At 35.8% G+C, this 13,074-nt stretch overlaps 3 protein-coding genes across 4 annotated transcripts in view; 2 read left to right on the forward strand and 1 right to left on the reverse strand.

Annotated features, from left to right (window-relative positions):
- LOC108563054 (cyclin-G-associated kinase) overlaps positions 1-6,073 on the reverse strand; it is a 7,554-nt gene extending 1,481 nt beyond the window's left edge. The window contains exons 1-13 of the mRNA XM_017921611.1: positions 5,858-6,073; positions 5,701-5,762; positions 5,456-5,630; positions 3,494-3,759; positions 3,223-3,445; positions 2,726-2,928; positions 2,438-2,655; positions 2,039-2,378; positions 1,632-1,985; positions 823-998; positions 571-764; positions 364-500; positions 1-301 (exon numbers count right to left, since the gene is read on the reverse strand). Coding sequence (XP_017777100.1) covers positions 1-301; positions 364-500; positions 571-764; positions 823-998; positions 1,632-1,985; positions 2,039-2,378; positions 2,438-2,655; positions 2,726-2,928; positions 3,223-3,445; positions 3,494-3,759; positions 5,456-5,630; positions 5,701-5,762; positions 5,858-5,990 — 2,782 coding nt within the window. The 5' untranslated portion in view covers positions 5,991-6,073. The remainder of the gene's footprint in view (positions 302-363; positions 501-570; positions 765-822; positions 999-1,631; positions 1,986-2,038; positions 2,379-2,437; positions 2,656-2,725; positions 2,929-3,222; positions 3,446-3,493; positions 3,760-5,455; positions 5,631-5,700; positions 5,763-5,857) is intronic.
- Positions 6,074-6,156: 83 nt separating this feature from the next.
- Positions 6,157-6,479, forward strand: LOC108563056 (BBSome-interacting protein 1). The gene has a single exon (XM_017921614.1). It carries the CDS (start codon positions 6,266-6,268, stop codon positions 6,464-6,466), a length of 201 nt encoding a protein of 66 aa, XP_017777103.1. The 5' UTR covers positions 6,157-6,265; the 3' UTR covers positions 6,467-6,479.
- On the forward strand, positions 6,464-9,857 carry LOC108563055 (LMBR1 domain-containing protein 2 homolog). Of its 2 annotated transcripts, none has more exons than XM_017921612.1 (9): positions 6,464-6,653; positions 6,712-6,881; positions 6,940-7,110; positions 7,167-7,377; positions 8,180-8,716; positions 8,772-9,011; positions 9,111-9,312; positions 9,366-9,479; positions 9,559-9,857. In XM_017921612.1, exons 1-9 carry the CDS (start codon positions 6,480-6,482, stop codon positions 9,828-9,830), a joined length of 2,091 nt encoding a protein of 696 aa, XP_017777101.1. In that variant the 5' UTR covers positions 6,464-6,479; the 3' UTR covers positions 9,831-9,857. The 2 variants fall into 2 exon arrangements, with proteins under 2 accessions (XP_017777101.1, XP_017777102.1); XM_017921613.1 differs by having other exon boundaries at positions 6,480-6,653; positions 9,366-9,473; positions 9,559-9,830.
- Positions 9,858-13,074: the final 3,217 nt, after the last annotated feature.

Here is a 13,074-nt window from a genome sequence, read left to right on the forward strand (position 1 = left end):
TTTGCTGCGGATGATTAATGTTCGTGTTTTGTGGCGGCTGCTGCTGCTGCTGAGTCGACCAGTTGCCAGCGAAATTGCTGGAATTGTCCGGAGCGGAAGCAGTGCCAAACGGATCGAAAATGTCATCCGATTTTAAATTCTTCGCGTAATTGGCGTTGCCGCTCGTTTGCTCGCACAGATCACTCAACAGGTCAAAGTTCGTGCTGGGAGATGTAGTTTTCCCATCGGCTGGCTTCGGTGATGAATTCAAATTCAAGAGATCCACAGCTTCTTCAGCTCTTTTCACGCAGTCATCCAATTTCTTACAAAAGAAATATACAAATTGTAAATTTTAAATTACAAATTATCTAGATGAGCACTAACCACGAAAGAATCCGAATCGGAATCGCTTGAATCCTTGACCAAATCCACTCTGGCAAGTCTAGGAGATGGCGGCATCGGTCTTTTAGGTTTATCTTGGGGCCTAGGTGGCGGTGTAGCTTTCGCCTTAGGTTTACTAGCTAAAAAACGAATATAGACATAATACAATCATAATCCGGTAAATTGATCCGAATTGTAATTAATAATTACCAAAATTATCTAATGTTTCGTGCTTTTCTAATTGAGATCCAAATACTGTGTCTACAGCTTTGACAGTCTTATCAGTGAACCAAGGTGCCGGCTGGGTCGGTTGCCTCTCCGAATCCGACACGAACACATTCAAATTCACGACGAATCTCTCCTGGTAATGGTCGTTGCCTTCGGCCAAACAGTCCAAATCCGATCTGCAAATTAATTGCAACTTTACATATCGTATTTAATATATAAACAAATTCAAGTTACTTTGTGAATCTGATACATGTCTCCTCTTCAGGAATGAAACCGGTGTGGAATTGTATTTGGCAAATTTTCAAACCGGTGGCCTTCCCCTGCGACATAACACCTCCGAGGATGTTGCGAGCGTGATACACTATCACGCAGACGTCTCCACAAACGTTGGCGTTTATTTGTAAAGTGCACTGCAATATAAAAAATATACATTTGAAACTGATATAGTATAATTAACTGTTTGAGGGGCGGTGCATTGTACCACCTTTTAAACATGCCTAGTGGAGTGGTGGTTAATTTTCTAGAAAATGTCCAAGAAAGTGGTAATTCCACCTTCTAATCAGCAAAATCAATAAAACTATGATAACTGTAAACAACTTAACCAAGTTCTAGTTTAAAAACCACTGCCCAGATGTTATTTAAAATTATATATTATTTTGAGTTTGTTATGTTGTATTTGTAAACTATTTTTTTTAAGTAATGTTTCTTAAAAGGTATACATTAAATGTCTGTTTTTAATAATTAATAATTAAGATTTTCAATGTCAATTAAAACTATTTTTGAAGGATAATTGAGTCATCATAAAAAAGCAGTATTGAAATATTCTAATTCCATTGTGTTAATATTATACTGACGCACGTTTATCCATTTATCATGTGTGTAAGTATAACTAACATAAACATTTCAATTAAGGCTTGGCAGAACGAATGTAAACAATGATGATAAAACACGAACGTGGACTTGCGAATAACAAATTCTTGAATAACAAAGACACAAAAATATGAAGATTCAAAATGTGTAAAATTTCTTAAAGCGATGCTCACCTTTCCATCGGATATATTAAACAGTCTCATTGAATCGTATTCTTGCATCGTTGAGAGAATGCATCGATTCTCACTGTAGACTTCCAAATAGGGTCTACAACCGTCACGGACTTTAGTGAAGAGCGGCACAGGCTGCATCTGCAGGGAAACCAACGTGACTGGCTTATAATGAGGATACAGTGGAGGATGCTTGAGAATATCGGTCAAGTAATAAAGGTATCTCAGTTCGGAAGGCTTCATGTTCGGCGGAAAACGTTTCACAGCGAACATCTGCAATGCATCCTCTGGAACTCGGAATACATCTGCGTAGATCATCAGAGCGCACACCAACGTAGCGGAAGTTGATTTACCATCCTAGAAATAGTGTAATCAGAGGTGTGCAATGATAATTAATTTATCGTATATACCAAACAATGGATGACGCAAATGTTCCTGCTGTCACCTGCCAGGTATTGGTAGACATCTTCGCAGAGTTGGTACAAGGAGTTGAGGAGCGGCGCCTTGCAGTGTTCGGGATAGGCGAAGCCACAATCCACGACCCGAGCGTTGCCGAACTTGGAAGTGTAACTCCTTCCCGAAACATTGTAAACCGAATATTTCGCATTTGGGTGTCTCGTCTCCAAGAATACCTTAACATCGTCCACATGGTTAGTCCGGTAAGCTGACTCGATGCCTTCCGATGGATAAGGCATCACCACGATCCGCGATGTTATATAACTAATATCTAAATCGCTCCTAGCAATGGATCTGGAACGAACATTAAGTGTTGAGAATAATCGCGCATGAGTCGATCGTCAATTAATTACTGCTGCATCGTTGCCATCACTTTGGAGCTGGTGTCTTTTAGTCCCTTGAAGAAACTACCGGCGCCTCCCTTAATCGAAGAGAACAGTCCGGATGGGGCGGCAGCGTTTGCGTTGTTGTTGTTCTTGGGATCCTCGACTGGAACCCTGCTGAGACCTTTCTGTGCCATCGGCGGTGGCGGGGCCGGTCTCTGTGGAACTGAAGTCGGCCTCTGCGGCACCTATAACCAACAAACAAATCACCGTGATAATCCAGTAAGAAAGAGGAAGTCGGATCAATGGAAAAGCTACTTGTTTCTTAGGAACCGGGTTCGTCGGAGCACGGATACCATTCGCCTGATTACCGTCGGCGCAATCTTCCACTTCCGGTTTGGGCGTCAAGTTCTCCAGCGGCGCCCTCAGATTGTAACCGTTGCTCTCGGCGATTGCGGCCAATCTCTCCAGGATACCGGAAACGCTGATCCGGTGCTCGGGATTCACTTGGAAGCAGCCGCCTTCGGAAGAAAACCACCTTTCATAAAATGCACTCGGATTTGAGCGAATGCGTATTAGGCACGGGCGCAATAAGAAAAGAACGCAGAAGTAAATAAATAAATATATATGCGAAAAGTGAGGCCCATTCAGTGTTTAAACGACGCACGATTGAATAATAACCAGCTAATAAAGCTTATCCAATTTCGTATCGAGTTACAAATGTAATGAAAATCTTTTATGTGCAACACCCATTTATCTTCATTTTATTATTATCAACTATTCACTTTTTTTTTCATACGCACTGCTTGACTTACGTATGATATCGTGGAAACAACTATACTTCGGATCCGGCGGAAGCACGTAATTGGCATTGATTATTCGCAACTTTGCGCTGTCCTCGTATGGGTGTTTCATGTAACAAAGAGTGTACAGGATGCAACCTAATGCCCACACGTCTACAGGTGGACCGACGTAGAAGTTACTCCAGGAGTCTATCATTTCTGGGGCCCTGTACATCGGCGTTGTGAATCGAGCCAGCTACAATATCAGATTAAATGCGTCGACGCGCAACAAGAATCTTCTTACATTTTCCTCCAGAGTAGTCCTCTTGTTCACGCTCCACGATATATCGGGTCGGAACACCTCCAACGTTGCAGACCCAAAGTCGCATAGCTTCACCGTACCTTCGTTGCTCAGTAGCAGATTTTCTATTTTTAAATCGCGGTGGATGATTGGAGGAACTTGGGAATGCATATGCGAAACCGCCCTGCATGCTTGATAGAATATTCTTGTGATCACGTCTAGTTCAAAGGGTGCAGTGCGCAATTGTAGAATCTCCATCAACGATCCACCTAAAACAATATTCATAATTATCCATTTAGTTAAGCCACATCGAGTGCATCCGTACATCACCGGCCAAAGTCGGATAATAATTCCAAATTCGTTAACTACTTTTTTCATAATTTTTACATTATACTATTTACGCTGTAGATAAAACAAAATATTGATGATGAATGTACAAGTTTACTACAAATGTACAAAAAAATCTTTGAAATGTCTATTTTTGAATAATAGAAGTTAAATGAAAATGTGAATTAGGTTTCCTTTTACTGGTAAACTGCGGCCAATAGTCTTTTGTATATGTATACAAGAAAAGTTAAGTCACATATGTATAGAAGAAAAGTTAGTTAAACCACATAATGGAAGTCGGGTGCATCCGTACATCACTGGCCAAAGTCGGATAATAATTCCAAATTCGTTAGTTTCTTTTTTCACAATTTTTACATTATAATATTTGCGCTGTAGATATAACAAAATATTGATGATGTATGTATAAGCTTACTACAAATATAAGAAAACACTTTTAAATGTCTACTCTTGAATAATAGATGTCAAATGCAATTGTAAATTAAGTTACGTTTCACTAGTAAACTGATGTCAATAGTCTTTTGTATTTTATTTGTATATATGAAAAGTTACAATATCTAACTATTTCATTTAGTCCCTAATTAACTAAATTATCATTGTCTTTTGTTATGGTTTTATTAAAAATACGCAATTTTTTCGTTTACTTTTTGTGACCTATAATATTTTTATATTAATATCAATATTCCTTATTCATCCCTAATAACATATTAATATTACTTTTTTATTGCATTTCGTTCACACTTGGATTAAGTTTGGTAAATATTCAACCTGATAACTAGCTGATTGCGGAAAACAACTAAAACAAAATTGAAATCGATAACACAATTTCATATAATTATAGTCTTATAAAAAAAACCAAGTAACAAGTCAAAAAATATCGTTTATAATTAATGTCACGTACTACTATTTCCGTTTATATCCACATTTTTGTAACTATAAAAAGCTCTAGGAATAAATTCATTTGGTTACAATTTATGTAAAAGAAAAAACACAAATTTATAATTAAAGGTTGTAGTATTACTTTTCCAGTTCAATAATGTTATTGAAATACAATCATTAGAAGTCCTTTAATCCTAGTAATGTTCATATTATAGAGGACAAAGTGAGTTTTGCGGCTATAATAACATAATTAACTAATGGCAATATGAAAATAAATTTTAGAATTTATACGCAATGCATCAATCTGTACTTCCGATCGACCTAAAAACGCCGGAGATTGGTGTATTTCATAAAACAGTTGTAGATAATTGAATAGAAGAATATAATTATATTATTAATAAAAAATAAAATTACAGAAATAATATTAAATATTTAAGTAAATGAAAGATTCCATCAAAACGTGAATGTTTTTCTATTGTCTATTCATATTTATGACTATTACTTTGTAATATAAGTTTACTACAAGTTGTAGTAGTAACAAAGGGCCATTTAATGTAATCTTGCTACCACAAATGTACATTATCTTTGTTTTGGTGAAAACACCTATTCAAATTTCAAAACATAGATATGTTACAGTATAACTTTTTCCCTTATATCAAAGTGAAATGTAACAAAACTAATGATGATTAAGCTAATGAGACAATATTGTAAAGTAGTATAGTTTTGAAAGAAAGTACTAACCTGTGCATAATTCAGTGACCAATAGGAATTCATGTTGGCCATGACCTGTTTGGCTTTTGTCAATGAATGATGTGCTTAAGTACTGGATGATGTTCAGGTGGCCAGAGACCTTTTTAAGTAAATTGATTTCATTGATGATATTCCTTTTGGCCTCCTCATCGGCAGCCAACAATCTCTGGAATGGAAAATGTCAAATGTAAATATATATATAGCTGAGAAACAATGCAACCAAAAAAAACAACAACCTTCAATGCATACTCCTTCCCTGTGGCAACATCCTGGGCAACGAATACAACCGCAAAACCACCTGCATCGAAAATATTTCGTTATTATTACCATATTTTTTCGAGAGAACAAAAATCAATAGGGATATATGTGCGGTATATATGTAATTTTTTTTACCCTCGGCGATAACCCTTTGGATCCGCAACTTGACGTTCGAGATCTCTATTGTCTGTCCGACGAAGGGGTTGTCGCTTTGTACCGCGCCTGGACCGCTGAAGTACCCAAACGCAGATTTGAATAAATCACTCATTGTTTGAGTCACTTTTCCAATTTCATTGCACTTTCAACCGAATCAAACGACCACCAAGAACTGTCATCGCATCTTAATGTTGGCATCTCCCTTCCAGTTAGACCAACCTCGACCACCTGAAATTGCCAGTTTTTTATACAGCAAGTTACTAGACTTACGTTGGAGTTCTGTCTTTTGACAGATCGATTTTGAGTGCGGCCTCCAGGCTGATTTAATTGATAATAATAATACTGACGGATTGGATGGGACAGAATACGTTTTAAGTGCGACGAAATATGTCTGGTATTGGTGGTGGTGATTTAAAACCTGTACTTCCGAAAAGTGGACAGCTGATTATAGAGGATGTTGATGATCTGGTGCTGTGCAAGCCAAGATTGATCCCACTGAAGAGTTTCACATTGGAGAAATTGGAGAAGATGCAACGCGACGCCTACCAGACTGCCGAGAAATTATCAAATCAAGAAGCTAAGCACTAAGAATAAACTCAAAATGCATTACGGACCACTTGTCACCAAGATTTTACTCTCATTTATGCTGTCCACCAGTGTGCTATTCAGATATGGCAACTGGTTTCGACACCACATCATTGTCACATTGGTTGTCCAACTAGCATGGTTTTTCAGCTTCTTAATTATATTTGCTTTACCACTTGATGTGATCTCTGTATGTACTTTTCAGTAAATCATATTCCTATTAGAATTCATGTTGAAATCTATTTCAGACTGTATTTAGGCAATGTGTTGAGGAGAATGTACATTTAAATGCAACAATTGATCCTAATTCCACAACTCCAACACCAATCACCTGCGAAGAACCATGGAGTAATGTCCCAGAGAGCATTTTCCCAAACCTCTGGAGGACAGTTTACTGGACAATGCAATGTTTAACATGGTATTTAACATTTGCTTTAATTGCAATAAGAAACGTATTTAATACTAATCATTTACAGGCTATTCATGCCAATGATGCAATCTTATATAAAGGCCGGCGACTTTACCATAAAGGGAAAGTTGAAATCGGCGCTGATCGATAACGCCATTTACTACGGATCGTATTTGTTCATCTGTGGTATTTTATTGATTTATTTGGCAACTAGACCTGGTATTGATATATTTGAATGGTGAGACATTATTTCTTATTATTTACGTTTTGTTTATTTTCTTAAACTTTTCGTAGGTCAAAATTGAAGGCCATCGCTTCATCAGCCAGTAACACCTGGGGTTTATTTTTGCTGGTTCTTTTACTTGGTTATGCGTTGGTTGCTGTGCCACGTAATTTATGGAACAACTCTAATCAATCGTATGTTTTAAATCACGCCTATTTTAAAGCGGCGAAATTAAGCGCCGATAAAGCCGAAGCCGAAGAAATTGTTGATGATGTTTTAGAGGTATTTACATTACAATATTTGACTTAAATCCAATATATATTTTACTTTTCTCCAATATTTCATTCATTATTAGACTTTAGTTCAATTCGAACTATACGAAAAGTTAACATAATAACGTCTGTTATTTTTGATGGTGTATTTTATTAAACAATAATATTTATTGAATCAGAACAAAATAAAAACTCAATACAATAATACAAATATAATAAATAAAAAAAGTCAACTGCTTCAAAGGGCTATTGACCATAGATCTTCCTGGTCGTTATTTTGTTATTATATATATTTTCTTAGCAAACAAATAATTTCATATTATGTAGAGAAAAGAAAATGCAATAATAGGATTTTTATATAATTGGATTTTTGTATTAAAGAACACGCGTTAGTACAAATGTGTATTATAAAAGAGTTATTTTATATAAGCTGTAATAACTATTGCTATATATTAGGTGTAGGAAACTAAACTAAAGTGAATTTATCAATAGACTGTTAACAAGTTGACATTGACGTTGTCTCTTGGCAATTTGACGTTGATGGTTAGCATCTTGACGTTGACTGTTAGCAATTTGACGTTGACGCTTAGCAGCTTGATGTTGACTATAAGCAATTTGACGTTGCCGCTTATCAGTTTGACGTTGACTGTTAGCAATTTGATGTTGACACTTAGCAAATTGAGGTTCTGTGAAATGATATTGACTTAAGCCGAATTTGAAAATTTCTTCAGTAATTTTTAAATTTCTTTCAAGCAATTAGTAACTCATTTACTGTTAAATTGTTGTGTACACTAATTATATTTCTTAAATAGTCTTTACAGGCTATTTCCTTGGCAGTGAGACCAGGTCATGCTCTGCATCAGAATTTGGAAACTATAATTCAGAAGGTACCAAGCGAGCTCAAGGATCGAATGAACAGGCGCCAGTTGCCCGATGATACTCCCACAGATTCTCCTGGAGAAAAGACGTTGATTCGTTTACATAAACAGGTTATAAAATCTCTGCAAGTATTACAACGTACCGAAACGCAATGGAGTATCCTCGTCGAGAAAATCTTTGCCCTGGAAGATACCTTGAAGAATTTGAATTCGCGCGATCGTGTCTACAAACGTACCTTCGACAAACCAAAAACTGTCGTCGGTAGGATCTTCTACAGCTCTACCATCGAATGGTATTGGAAGTGTGTATTTGCTAGTTACATGAAGAAAATGCTGTCAGTCTTGGCTGGTATCCTCTCCGTTGCCGTCGTTTGGTCCGAGGTGACGTTCTTCAACAAGCAGCCGGTCCTATCGATCTTCGCCTACATTGTAAATGTGGCCAAAATCAATTACGACTATTCAACGATTGAAGTATGTTTAAAATATTCTTTCAGTTGACTTTTTCTTCAATGTTCTTAATTTCTAGCTTATGTCCACGCTCGTGATCTTATATCTATGCTACTGTGCCTATTCGACAGTGCTGAAGATCAGAGTTCTGAATTTGTACTACCTAGCACCTCACCATCAAACCAACGAGTACAGTTTGATCTTTTCCGGGATGATGTTGAGTAGATTGACGCCTCCGCTTTGTTTAAATTTCCTGGGCCTCATCCACATGGATAGCCACATCATCAAGAAGCAAGTCTTGGAAACGCATTACACGCAGGTATGTACATTCACAATTTGTAGCAATTTTTGCAAATCTTCACCTAAAGTACTTGAACATATTAACTGTAGAGTTTAATTAATGCAATAACGTTTCCAGATCATGGGTCACATGGACGTAATTAAAATTATATCCGATGGTTTTAATATATACTTTCCGATGGCCATACTGTTCTTCTGCGTTGCCACCTACTTCAGCCTCGGAGCGAGGTTGCTGTCCGCAGTCGGATTCCATCAGTTCATCGGTGACGATGAAATTACAACGGATCTGGTGAACGAAGGAAGAGATCTCATTAAGAGAGGTTCGTATTGAATAATATGCTAAAGTCGTTGATAACTTATATAATATTTATAGAAAAACGCAAAAGGCAACGAGCTGAAGAAGCGATGATGAGGAGGCGGGAATTCCACGAGAGGTTCCCGCCCAGCGGTCGACTAAGGACCAGAGGGAGCACCGATACAAGTAAGGGTAATTGTCCCTATTTTCTCTTAAAATCCTTTTTATTACTTGAATTTTGTGGTAACTTATTGTTCGTATGTGATTGTAGTTCGCACCGTGCGCAATGACGATACGCAAGAATCGACGTTGCTGCCCGGTCGTAATCTGGATTACGAAGGAACCAGAGAAGAGGTGGACACCAGATTCCCACCAGACTTAGCCGACGATATAGACGCGAGATTCGGGGTGAGCACCAGGAATATCATCAATGAGCGGTACGACAGCTCCAACGAGTTGGAATTCTCTGACGGCTATCAGCTGGACACGAACTACCGCAACAGGGTCGGCATCCCTCCTAGAGGAATCTTCGATGATGTCTAATAATAAACACGTAGTTAGAGAGCGTAATGCAAAAAGAACTAAGTTATTCCGTCTAAACATGTTTTTTTTAATACGTTACTAAGAGAAAATTTATATATTGTTATAATCTAGCACAAGATTTTTTTTTGTTTTTGTTCCTAATTTATATACAAAGTACCGCATTCCGTAATTAGGGGAAAATAACATTAACAATTGGACAGGTTAGATTAATTTTAGGTAATTTGTTATCAACTAGTTAAGATTTAAATGATGAGAAGAAGAAAAAAAAAACGCTTTTTCGTTGTGATTTTATTGTTATTATTATAATTATTTTTTATTTAAATGATCATTTATTGTTTTTTTTGCCATATTGGAAATTATGCTGGTCAAACCTTGAAGGTTTGGCTTATAAAACAAGTTCGGATGTTGTGTATTATTTTATGTGTAAAATTTAAATGTAACTATTAAATAATAAACGTAAAAACTATTATTTTGTTCTCTTAATTCATTAAAATCCATGATAAATCTTTCTCCCATCTGACACTCCCAAGGTTTGCATTAACTACTGCGGCACAAAGAAGTTGTTTTTGTGCAAGTTTGTTCTTGACAGTTCTTGTTCTGCAGTGCTGGTGTAATAGCGGATGATGCTGATACCTCTACTCACGCTTATATAGAGCGCAACAATTCTGATTCAGAAATTATTATATTAATGTATTACAAATAGTTTTGAATCTAATAAAAAAGCATTGGTTAACATGCAAAAGTCTCTTTTTGTCGTAATACAATCATTTATACACTTTGTCTGGTCGTAATACATGTGGTGTATAAAATACACCGCGCGAGTAATTAATAGAAATTTCAGTGCGCGAGTAGTTAAAGGTTAAATGCGAAATCTCAATATTCATTTTATAATCAAACTGTCTAATATTAAGTACATTTTGAATCATCTGAGTTGAGAGGATTATGAAAATAAAAAAAACTAGTTACAACAAAAAAAAAAGTTTATTCTCTTCATATATATATATATTTTTTATAACTGCCATACATAGTAATATTAACTTATAAAACGAAATAATAATAAAATTAATGAAGAAATATTCACATTGGGAGAGAGAGGGGGGAGAGAAATGGAAAATTGTATAAATTAAATAGACAAAAATCGTTTCGAAGGAATCGTTAAATAAATTATAAAAAAAAATACAGAAAGGAATGTAGATTGGCGAAGAGAAAGGCAAATCAACCCCTCTTACTACTAATAATAATAGTTAATTATTATTTTCTTTATCAAGTTTTAAATGCGCTGCTTTTCCATTTTAATTTAGTTATTTATTAGTTATTGCTTTTATTCGCTCAATATAAATAAATGCAAATCAAATGCTAATCGAGAGGTATGTCCGATATCAATTAAAAAAAAAACACATCAATCGACCCGGTTAGAAAATAATCGAAGCGCGCTTAAGTCATTTATTCGTTTTCTTCTTTGTAAGTTATTAAGGTATTCTGTTTCATGTTTAATTAAGGCACGATTTTTTTTCTTCTTCCTCCTTTTTTTTTTTTCATACATTATTACTGGTTTCTTATTACACCGAGAAACAGAAAAGTCATCATCATTTAACATACTCGGTACTTTTTATGTTAGCGAAACAGGAACCTTATTTCTTTCTTTTTTGGGTTTGCATTATTTATTATTATCATTTCATGTGTACACGTAGAAAAATAACGCGAAACTTATTAAACTAAAAGATACCCACCAACCAAAAATTGATATTTAATTATTTATTTATAATTATTGATTCAATTATTTAAAAAAAAAACGCAGAAAACACCTCTCGTTTTCATTATATAACTTCTTTTTTTTTATTTTTCTTATCCACGATAAAATTAAAATACTGTACACTTTCTTATTACTTTTCGTGACTTTTTTTTTCTTTAAATAGTTTATAACATAATTATTACTTCAACAACTTGATTTTTCATCATCACCCAGCACCCAAACAAAACAAAAAAATAATAACATGAGCATTGCTTTTTTTCCTTCTTTCGTCTATATTATCGTTACTTATTACTTCTTTTTTTTTTATATAACCGTTTGTGCAACAATCGTAGATGTATAAAAAAATATATTAATAACAAGATTGTGTTTGTGTATGAATGTGTTTTAATCGAAACGGGGGTCCCAGTTTTATATATTTCTTTTAGTTTGTTTGTTTAATATAGTCGAAACAACATAGGGGGGAAAATAGATTATGCTCACTCGAAGAAGACTAGGGTTACTTTCAAAATGTTCAATCTCTTGAGTATCTTCACATCGAGAGAGACTTTGTATTTTTTTTAATAATATTTATATATATACGTATAAAATGTAAATGATATTTATATCCAGTTATTAATGTTTTTTTTTAGTTAAAAGTTTTGGATTTCTTTGGAGATAATCTCATACTTTCCGTTTCGCATTTAGTTGTGAACGATGCCGCGGCGCGGTGAATCACTTGAACACGTCGAAATTGAAGTCGCCGCCCTGACTTTGAGCATTTTGGTAGAAGGCGTTCGCGTTCGAGGGTGGAGCTGCTGCTGTGGCCGCGAATTGGCGGGGCTGGTTGATGGGCGAGGTCTGGTTGCTGGCCATCTGGTTCATGGTTGGCGCAATCGCTGACTTTCCGGCCACCTTCGACGTGAGCAGATTGTCCAGGTCGATGTTCAGCTTACCGGAGTTCGTCCAGGTCGAACCGACGGCGAAGGCCGCGTTCCTCTTTTCATCGATACTCTTGTCGCTCATCAACATATTGTTATGATTGGAAGACATTGGTTGCAATAGTTGAGTCGGCTGCTGTTGTTGATTTAGCACCATACCTGCAAGAATATTAGGAAACAAAAAATTACAAATACGTATATGAAAAGAAACATAATTAAACTTTATCTCTCTTTCTAAATATTAAATAATTTTATATAAATAACAGCAAGTGCTCGATTTAACGTGCATAAGTAAATATACATTAAACATTACATATATATGCACGATACGTTAGTACACATTTATTTCTTCGTTCGCATGAGCGTACTTAATGTTCATACGAACGTACAACGATCCGATTACATTATTGTACGTTCATACGGATATTTGTACGTTGGTTAAGTCAGGAAATAATCATATATAGTGGAACCTTGCTTAACGAGCATAATCCGTTCCAAAATTTTCGGATTTTTACTCGTATAGTGAAACAATTTTCTCCATACAAACTAATGTAAAATACGATTTTGCGAGTCA

The sequence above is a fragment of the Nicrophorus vespilloides genome, unplaced genomic scaffold (genome assembly GCF_001412225.1).
Source record: "Nicrophorus vespilloides isolate i.1.1-1 unplaced genomic scaffold, Nicve_v1.0, whole genome shotgun sequence".
Classification (NCBI taxonomy): domain Eukaryota; kingdom Metazoa; phylum Arthropoda; class Insecta; order Coleoptera; family Silphidae; genus Nicrophorus; species Nicrophorus vespilloides.

Coding starts and splice junctions, on each gene's coding strand:
- LOC108563055 (XM_017921612.1), top strand. CDS start 6,480: ATGCATTACGGACCACTTGTCACCAAGATTTTACTCTCATTTATGCTG. Junction 9,313..9,365: donor AAGAGATCTCATTAAGAGAG/GTTCGTATTGAA, acceptor TAATATTTATAG/AAAAACGCAAAAGGCAACGA. Junction 9,480..9,558: donor GAGCACCGATACAAGTAAGG/GTAATTGTCCCT, acceptor ATGTGATTGTAG/TTCGCACCGTGCGCAATGAC.
- LOC108563056 (XM_017921614.1), top strand. CDS start 6,266: ATGTCTGGTATTGGTGGTGGTGATTTAAAACCTGTACTTCCGAAAAGT.